Here is a 9,656-nt window from a genome sequence, read left to right on the forward strand (position 1 = left end):
GAACGTGTTCAACAGGGGACAAGAAGAGGCCGCCCCGATCTCGGCCACCTGTGCGGACCTCGCTGCGGGAGCAGGCTTTGTGCAGCTGGGGCTGCCCTCGGCGTGGAACGAGCTCTGCCTCGCTTACACCCCCACACACCAATATTGGCTCCTGAGAGGTTTAAAGGCTTAAATCCTTATCTTACTGGAGTAAGCCGTGAACCTCCCCGGGAGCAGGGCAGGATCAGGGCTGAGGTCGGGAGGAAATCGCCCCCGTGGCTCAGCGCTGCCCACTGGCGCAGGGTGCGGGACCCCCAGCGCTGGGTGGGAGGCGGCCGCGTTAGGGAGGCGACTCTGTGCTCACCCTGCTTCGGCGGAGGCACATGGAAGAGAGAGTTCTCCACACTATCAGCAATCTCCTATCGGAATCACACCTCCAGGTGCTGCCGCTTCCCGGAGCGGGCGAGGCCGAGCCCCGGGGCCCGGGGGGACCGGGGAACGCGGCAGCTGCCCGCGGCCGCTCGGAGCTGCCCTCCCCAAGCCTCCTCCAAACCATATTTATAGATTTCCCTGAGCGGGGAGCAATCTCTGGCACTTCAGCGCAGGAGTTCGCCCCGCCAATTATTCTGCAAGCTAATCTCTCTGGATAGGCTTCTTTCCTTCCTTCATTACCTCATTCCCTCCTTCCCTTGACGTCAACTCACGTTCATTAGCGAAGTGGCTTCTGGAAGTGACAGAATTTTGTTTTGTCACGTCCAGTGTCGATTAATCTGAGGTGATATAAGCGGCCTACGAGAGGAGCCGCTCGCGGCTTCCTTCGCAGCGGCACATTGTTTTGTGTGCGAGAGTTACTTAGCAACTCCAAGATACGGGACTGGCTCCAAGTTCACAAAAAGTTGAGGAATAAATTTTGGGGAACTTCTTTTACTCACTAAACACGTTGTAAAACTCCAACGCCCAGACCCCATGTCAGACCGAGAATAAAAAGCAAACAACCCTGGAAGCCGCGCTTGCCACGGGCCCGTCTGTTGGCAAAGAGATTTCGTTGCTCGCAGCAAAGCTCCAGACGCACCTTTCTCCCAGCAAGGAAATCCGATAGGTTTATTGCCCCCATTTCAATAAATAACCTCCCCGCAGTCCAGCTCCTATCACTCCTGGGAGCCATCGGAACGGCTCTTGGCCTGCCAGACGAAGCCCTTGGACGGAGCTGAGCTTTAATCGCCTGTACCACGCTCTGCCCATGGCTGCTGCTCACCAGCCAGCATTCCCACACCTTCCCGGCCCCGGGGAAGAGCTTCGGGAACTCCCAGAGCCAGGAGCTGAGAAGAGGCGGGGGCCCTACAGCCTGGGGCTCTCCCCCCTACTGCGGCTAAGGGCAAACCCCAAATTCATTCACCGGGACAGGCCCAGGGAGTGCGGGCAGCCCGGTTCCCGTTTCCCAGAGGTGGCCGGCACCTGCTGCCGGAGCGCGGCTCTCCCGCCCCGCCGGGATGCTCCGCCAGGGCCGAGCGGCGCCGCCAACCCCGGCTCGGGAGGGGGAACCGGCCCGGGAAACCTCCTAAGACACAGCGGGGACCGCTACACCTTTTTTCGTTTTGTGGGGCTTTGGGGATGTCGTTATGTTTGGGTTTTTAAAATTTTGTTGTTGTTGCTTTCCTTGTTTTTGTTAGTTTGTTTGGGGGCTGAGGTGGTTTAGCCTTGGCATGGTTTTGGTTTTAAGTGCGAATCTTCTTTTTTTCGTGTTTGGTTGGGGTTATTTTGTTTTGTTTTTGAGGAGGGAAAGGATAAATGTGTTTCCTTATGTAAAGAAGAAGCTGTTTGAGCGGCAGGCGGGGGAGAGAGCTCGTCCCAGCAGCAACCCGCGCACACGGAGGGCAGGCAAAGCTCCCCGCCGGCCGAGGTACCTGTTGTAGGGCGTGCGGAGCAGCAGCGCCTGGCTGCCCGTGCAGCTGTCGGTCGGCGTGTGACAGCCGTACACCGGCGGAGGCACCGAGTACTGCTGGTCCCCTGCGGAGAGAGAGCACAGAGTCAACCCTGAGCTGGGCACGGGGCTCCAGGGGCAGCTTTGGGCAGCTCGGCGAGGATCCCTGCGGGTTGGCCCGGAGGCAGGAATTACCTAGGGAGGGCTGCTGGCTGATGGGATCCTCGTGTTTGAAGGAGTGGTTGGTGAACTGAGCGGCGGGGTGGGACGGAGTGTGGCCGTAGCTGGGGGTCCCGTCAAAGGCCACGGTGCTGTAACCTGGCGGAGAGAGCAGAGCGGGGTTAGGGCAGCTCCGCCGAGCGGGAGAGAGGGGCTCATGGCCACGCACCGCCGGCTCGGAATGCTTTGTGTCTGATCCCCCCGCGGGGCTGCTGCCCACGGCGAGGACAAGGACAGGGCCAGGCTCCCCGAGCCCCCCCGGCCTCTCCGCCACCGCCCTCTCCGCACTCGAGCATCTCTCTGCGGGGAGAGGCGCGGAAAGTCGGAAGTCTCGTTCGTGTTTAAGAGAACAGATCGCCTTCGGCAATAAAAAAGATGTTTCCATTAATTGTTGCTCATATTAAAAGAGGAAGGTTCCCATCTGCTCAGTGTACTCATCTGGCGCTTCCAGTTAGAAGTTACCCTTTAATCTTGCGCTTTTTTTATTTTGGTAAGAGCGGCTTTCTGAAGAGTCTGCAATAAAGCGGCGGAATGTTACGTGCAAAAATAAAACTCCTCCTTTCAGCGAAAATTGCCCTCCAAAATAATAAACAGCCTGTTTTGTTTCAACGAGCAGATTCAGATGGAAAGAGACCACCTCTGCTGACCCCGGGCCGGCACGGAATCGTAAATCAGGTGCTTGGACACCAACTTTCATTAATGACTTGGAGCTGGCTAAACAACTTCAGCTAAAAAAGTAATTACAAAGTAATATTATCTCAGAGGCTTCTCGGCTCATCAGCATTTACTCCGAGAATCAAGCTCCTCCGAGAGTCACTCTTAAAAAAAAAAAAAAAAAAAAAACCAAACCAAAAAACAACAAAACCAAGCAAAACAAAAAAACCCAACCAAAACAAAGACCCAACAAAACAAAACAAAAAGTACGACGCGGGCAGGGGAAAGAAACCAAAGGGACTACGAGCGCTTTCTCCATCACACTCCTCTCCCCGAACCCGCATATTCCAACACGGGCCGTGTGGATGGGGCGTGCGGCTGGAGAGTGATTTTGGCAGCCGAGAGGGAGCACTCGGGGCTGTTTTCAGGCTCCTGTCTCAGTTTCCTTTCGCTGCCGGGTGCTCGGCGCTGGGCAGGTCTCTGCTTCACCCACGATCCGTGAACACAGTGGGTTTCAGAGAGGATAAAATAGAGAGGCAGCAAAGGGATTCGAATGTTGCTTCTCCGTTGTATTCTCTCTGCCGACAGGCTGGATCCAGAGACATTACAGGACTTCATTAACCTGCGCGGGAGAAACGGTGGGAGCCACAGCAGGAATGAAAATACTCCAGAAGACTTTAAAACCTTCACCTTGGCGGTGATTTTAAGTCGGCCCTTAGGTTGGGGATGGGATGGGAATGGGGCTGGGCTGTTCCCCAAATGTCTCTCGCATCCCCCCGACCCTGCGAGCGGAGCTCCTTCGGCGAGGCCGCGGGCAGCGTTGACAGGCCGGTACCTCACGGGCTCCCATCCCACAGCTGCTTCTCGCTCCTTATCTCCTCCCTCAGCCCCCAGGGTAGAGGCTCAACCTTCAACTCCCATTTCCCCGTTTCCCTGTGTCTCCTTTTTAACTTTCAGAAAACACTGACACTTTCTACGTTACTTTTGGCCCGCCACAGAGTTTCGGTGACCTTCAAAACTCAGCTCGGAGCAGGACGAGGTTTTGGCCACATTTTCCGGTGTTGCCTGACCCAAAGCTTCAGGAATGTGATAAGAAAGTTGAGTTCTGAACCGAGCTGCCGATAGTGAGGTCTCTTTAATTAGGGCGTTATCAGAACTAGGCCTGATTAAAATGTGCTGAAAATAATTGAAAGTTGTACATCTGCTGGGGAACGGGGCCCGCTGGAGGCATCCAGTTGTTGGAGGAGCCCAGCTGGATAAAAGAGGCAGGCAAACGAGAGGAGGAAAATTGGGCAGAGGTTTCAAAGCCTTAGTTTCCTATCCCCCACCCCATCCCAGACTTGGCAGAAAAGTCATCGCAGAGCCAAGGTAGCGTCTTTCCCACGGTCGGAGGAACCGTCTAAAAAAAAACAAAAAGGAGTTCAACCTTGAGGAGAGCCAAAGAAAAAAACATTTTATCCATCCACAAAAAAAAAAAAAACAAAAACAAAAAAAAAAAAAACCCAAAAAAAAGGAAAAAAGAAAGAAAGAAAAAGAAAGCCAAGCACCCCTTGCCGAATCTCTCTTTGCTCCGTCCCAAGGCTCCTGCTGGGCCGTGATGCTCGGGGCTGTGCGGAGGGCTCGGTGCGCTCTCGGCCCGCACAGGTGCGGCTGTGTGCGGGTGTGTGGGACCCCCAGCATGGGCTCCGTGTATTGGGGCCTTAAAGGCTCCATTTTTCCTCGGGATGGGTAAACTCGGACGCCAGGACTGCGCGTGGTAGCAGCTATTTTGTCCCTCGCTAACTCGAGTTTATCTCCTTCGCCCTTCTCTCCGTTTTCTCGTCGCTATTTCCACCCAGCGATCATAAATCCCCTCCGTGTCCCTTCAAAAGTGCCTGTCAGAGTCCCTGTCCCGGCGGGATCTGGGCCGTTCGTGTCCCATCCCTCAGCTGGAGCTGGGACCCCGCGGGGCACGCAGCGGCTGCGGGGCCTCGGCGCGGCCGAGCCTCTCCCCAGCTCCAGGGATGAGCTGATCCCATTTCCCCAGCCGGGATCGGCAGCACGGCCCAGGAGCCCCGTTCTGCGCTTCCCCAAGTTGGAGCCCAGAGCCGGGCGAACAGGGGCAGGGGCCGGGGCTCGAAGGTGGCACCGGGACCGCGACACCGACACTGCCACGCTGCTGAACAACCCCCGGCCCTCGCTGCAAGCATCGCCCGGGCCTCGGGCCACCCCTCGGCGGCCAGCACCGAGCTCGTCCCCGACCTCGGCCTCTGCTCTGCCCCTCGCCCAAATCGCCCGGGACGGTCGGTCCAGCCCCTCCGTGGGTACGCGATTGTCCCCGCGGGGCACAGCAATCCTGAGCTGCGGGCTGGGTTTAGCTCCGCTGGGTTTAGCTGGGAAAACCCCACGCTAAAAGCCACTGCTCCGGCAGGGTCACGCACACTCTGGCGATCCCCCGGCCCCCGAGCCTCGGCTGCCCGGCTCCCCTCGCTCCGATTCCCCCGGGCCGAGCAGTGCGGGGCAAACCGCGGCACCCCGCCGCTCCGGGGCCAGCTGGAGGAGGGAGAAGGAAACCCGAAAGGTCTCTTACAAGTTTTCCACACGCTGGCCCCTTTTTTTCCCTTCTTCCTCGCCTTTGCACCCGCAAATGTTTATACTGCAGGCACTGGAAGAAAAGGGATTAGATGCCGACCCCGGTGCCACACGAGGGTGACCCATTGGCAGTTCAATCTCGGGAGCTTCTCAGGACGGTGCGAGCACCGCGGACCGAAGGGAGTTACTGCGCAGCCGGTCACGGAGATGCTGACAAGAAACGAGGCGCCCCTGCTTGTGCATTCCAGCCCGGGGATATTCAGCCCTCCCTCGGTTAACTCGACAAGGGGATTGTACACACTAGTGTGCGGACAGCGCTTTTCGGGTTCAGGGAGAAGTTTGGAGGTTCACCCCAGCCACGACCCCATCACCCCCGAGATGCGCAGAGGGAATTGTCTCGGGCCACGGGCCCCATCTCCATTCCAGGATTCTGTGCCGTCTCCGGCCCGAACAAACCTTTGCGAAGGCGAGAGGCTGCTCCAACCCGGGGAGGGGGCCGGGGGTTCCAGCCCGCCTGGCTGAGCCGCCCGCTGCATCCGCTGCCCCGCAGGAGGGGTGGGGGGCGAGCAACTCGCGGCTCCTAAAGCTCCCCGGAGCGACGTGGCTGCCGCACGGGGAGGGAAGGGAGAGGCACGGCAGGGCTGGCTCGGCTAACCCGGCTCGGCCGCGGCGGAGAAAGCCTGGCCTCGGTGTTTACAGCAGGCGCGGCCCTGCGGGGCTGAGCGGGCGCCTCCGGGGGCCGCCCCCCAGCCCGGGGCGCCCGGCAGCGCGGCCCTTACCCTGGTTGCGGATGGCTTGCTGGCTCTCCAGGCAGTTGGGCAGGTAGGGCCCGTTGGGGAACATCCGAGCCTGGCCCGAGGGCGGCTGGCTGGGCGGCGGGGCGCCGAAGGGCCCGTAGCGGCAAGCGCCGGCCGTGCCCGTGAACTGGCCGGAGAAGTGGACGGTGAAGGCGCTCAGGTACTGCTCCTCGTGCGGGTCCGATCCGTTCCAGCTCGGTTCCTGCTTGATGAAGGAGTGCGGTCCCAGCGAGCCGTAGGAGGCCCCCGGGGGAAAGTCCAGGACGGGCGCCCACTGCGCCGCGCTGCTCACCGGCATGGTGCAGTTGCTGTTGCCCGGCAGGGACGGCACGGAGGGCAGCAGCGCGTTGAGGTCTCGCACGTCGGAGCCCATCTGCTCGCACACCTTCTGCCTGCCGCCGGGCAGCCAGTCTCCTCCCGGGCCGCACTTGCCCCAGGACACCTGGCCCCTGCCCGCCAAGCCGGAGGCCGGCTCCGGCTGCAGGCACCAGGCCGGCGAGCTCAGCCCTTTGGGGGAAGTTTGCTCCGCGACGCAGCTCCCCGGGTCCAGCCCTGCGGGAGCCGGCAGCAGCGACAGGGAAAGGTTGTTCTCCAGGATCGCCTCCGGGCTTGCACCCGCTCGCAGCGCACGGCAGGGTGCGGCGGGCGTGTGTCTGTCTGTCTATACGATTGTCCGTCTGTCCGAGCTGGGGGGCACAGCCGAGGCGCACGCCTCACCTCGGATGCCTGCTCGCCCTTAACTTTGCAAAGCTCAAATAGAGGCGCTTGCAGGGGAGGAGGAGTCAGGCAGGCCGATCCTCCATTCACACAACCTCCGCCGAGGGGCTGCCCACAGCCCGCTCTGCTGAACCCAGCCGGACCAGACGCGCGGGGGGGAGGGGAGACCCAGGACAGCCGGGGATGGAGGGGGAGAGGTGACTGTGGGAGAATATATCTCCCCTACACATCACTCCCACCCTTCTTCTGCTGCGAGCGACACTAAATCTCACCCTAACGTTTCCCCGCTTTAGGAGAGACTTGCGGGACTGTTAGAGGGATCCAGGTGGCCAGTAAGTACGTGCTGCCTGACTTCCCCCGCCAGTCCCGTGCGTGTCCGTGGGGATTCCCGAGGGCGGCGAGGTCGCAGGCCCTGGGGACCGCGCGGAGAAGCCTCCGCCCTTGCAGGAACCGGGGGAAGTGACACGACCCGGGGCGGGCGGACCCCGTTCCTGAGAGGGGAAAGCTTCTTTCCAGGTGCCTCTCCCACTACGGGAGGAACCTGCGTATCCATGAGCTCCCGCGGGGTGCGAGCTGCCTGTCCCTGGAGGGCAGGGCTGGGGTATCCAGGGGTCCACCGGCCAGAAAAGGATGGGCATCGCTTGCAAGGGGCCCGAGGTCGGCGTGTGCCCGGCCCTAGCCCTGTTCCTCCGACCTGCCTGTGTGCGAGGGCCAGGAAGCAGCTGGGCGGGCGGGGTAGGACAGCAGCGCTGTGAGTAACCTGCTTTTGGGAGATTCACCTGGCACTGCTCCCGGGAAGGCCCGGAGTCGCTTTTTCCTCTCCAGCCTCCTGCACAGCGGGTTCTCTGCGTCCATCCCGGGGGCGGCGGCCGGAGGGACACGTTATCCCCGGACGGTCCTTCCTCCCAGGAGACACGGCAGCTCTGGGATCGACTCCGGGAGAGAGGGATGCCGTGATTCTGGCGGTGCGGGAGCCCACCTAGACCGGCTGCCCTGTCGCGGGCAAGGAGGGGAATCCTGCCGCCTCCTTCAGAAATACTGATGAATAATCCCCCGGGGATGCGGGGTGCTGCTCGTACAGCTGCCAGCTCAGGGCACTGGCGGAGCCCGCGGGTCGCAGCTGCCCCGCCGCCCTGTCCCTTGCGCGTTGTCACCGATCGCTATCAGAGCCACCGCCCCGTGACACCCCCGGGGCGCTCAGCCCGTACCCCCACAGCGACAGCAGCGACAGAGCCGCCGTGAAACCTTCACCTGCCGCGGGACACGCCGAGCCCCTTGTCTTGCCTGTGACCTCGGGGTTTCCTTTCCCTCGCGGCATCAAAGGTCGCCAGCATCGCCAGCCTTGAAGAGGTGTTTTGAGATTCAAAGTGTAAATGCTACAACAAAAGAAATTAAAAGAGGTGGTTATTGAAGTAGCCAAGTATAATTTCATTTTCTCTTAAAGCTAATTAGTCATAACAGTCGGGTTTTGTTATTAGCAAAATTATTTTTTCACAAACTATTTCAGGTAAACCCCTTGCAAAACCTCTCTTTTAACGCATGCATCTATGTGTTACAAATATCCACGTGTAACGTAAGCTCGAAATATTTGTTCACTATTTTTGCTGATATTAAATATCCTCTAAGTTTACAGAATCCACGCAAACTAAAGCACCCTCGGACGGCGCTTGTGAAGGCAGCCCGTGCCCGCGCTGGAGGATGGCGCTGACCTCGCTGACACCGCGGGCTCCCGCTCTGCACACCGCGGTCACCCCTGCCCGCCACCCGCGGGGAGCTGCGGGATCGGGAGAGGGGCGGCTGCTGCCTTTGCTCGTTTCGGGGACGGACCGACACACGAGGCTGGTTGAACTCGGTACCTTAAAGGTCTTTCACAACCTAAACGATTTCATGATCGATTCTATCATCTCCAGCTCATGGACAGCGTACATAAAAGAATGGAAGTCTTTGGCCAGCCTAAGCAGGGTATTTAATTTCCCATGAAAGCTAGAGTTCTCTAGGAGCAAAAATAAAATGCGTTTCCTGCAGTGGGCTGTTTTTCGAGCTAGCATGGGGTTTTTCTCTTTTATTGAAATAACCAAGCTTGATAAATCATCTCGAAAGAGAAAAAAAAAAATGTTTTCTTGATCGCTCAGCTCTTCATTACTCCACCTGGGAGGAAGAACTGCCGAAGTCCTTCCAAACCTTCTCCTCTCGCACTTTGCAGCATTGAAACAAGACGAGCCCTTGGCCATTAGCGCATCCTTCCTCTCCTTGGCTGCTGGCGAGGCCGGGGGGACACCAGAGCTGCCAGCTCAGCTCAGCCCAGCCCAGCCCAGCCCTGCTCCGAGCGCCGGCACCTGCTCCCTGCCTGGCTATCCTCAGCCGTGCGCGGCACGGAGCGCGCCCGCCGCCAACGCGTCCCGGGCCGTCCCGGGAGAAATCCTCAGAGGGGCAGCCTGAGGAGGGGAGGAAAGCCCGGACTCTTCTGAGGGATGGGCTGAGGACTTTTGGGAAACGGCCAGCGCCACTTCCCTCAGCTCTTCTCATCTAGCCAGCGCCAGGGAGAGAGAGGAATCTCCAGCACAGGCCGGGAGCGCGGGCAGCAGCTCCCTCGGGGGCGCACGGCATGCCGAGAGGAGCTGCTCCCTCTTTGCAGGAGGCATTTGCCCGCCTCTTCCCCAGAGATGCCAACCCCAAATCCAGAAGGTAGCGCTTCAGGGACAGCATCTCCTCTGTCGCTTTCCAGACCCGAGCGGTCCGGAACGTTTTGCCCCGTCCCCTCCAAACACGGCCCGATCCAAAACTCTGACAGGCTTCCT

The 9,656-nt window shown here is 59.7% G+C and overlaps 1 protein-coding gene across 9 annotated transcripts in view; it reads right to left on the reverse strand.

The window, feature by feature from the left end:
- The window catches only part of WT1 (WT1 transcription factor), a 33,742-nt gene extending 24,608 nt beyond the window's left edge, over positions 1 to 9,134 (reverse strand). For 2 of the 9 annotated variants that reach the window (XM_079307773.1, XM_079307774.1), the window contains exons 1-3: positions 6,124 to 6,870; positions 2,096 to 2,218; positions 1,884 to 1,986 (exon numbers count right to left, since the gene is read on the reverse strand). In XM_079307773.1, the coding sequence (XP_079163899.1) occupies positions 1,884 to 1,986; positions 2,096 to 2,218; positions 6,124 to 6,514 (617 nt within the window). In that variant the 5' untranslated portion in view covers positions 6,515 to 6,870. Of the gene's footprint in view, positions 1 to 1,883; positions 1,987 to 2,095; positions 2,219 to 6,123; positions 6,980 to 8,109; positions 8,235 to 9,006 lie in introns of those variants that run through there. The other 7 variants (XM_079307768.1, XM_079307770.1, XM_079307776.1 and 4 more) reach the window with 6 other exon arrangements.
- Positions 9,135 to 9,656: the final 522 nt, after the last annotated feature.

This window comes from Erithacus rubecula, assembly GCF_903797595.1.
Source record: "Erithacus rubecula genome assembly, chromosome: 6".
Classification (NCBI taxonomy): Eukaryota; Metazoa; Chordata; class Aves; order Passeriformes; family Muscicapidae; genus Erithacus; species Erithacus rubecula.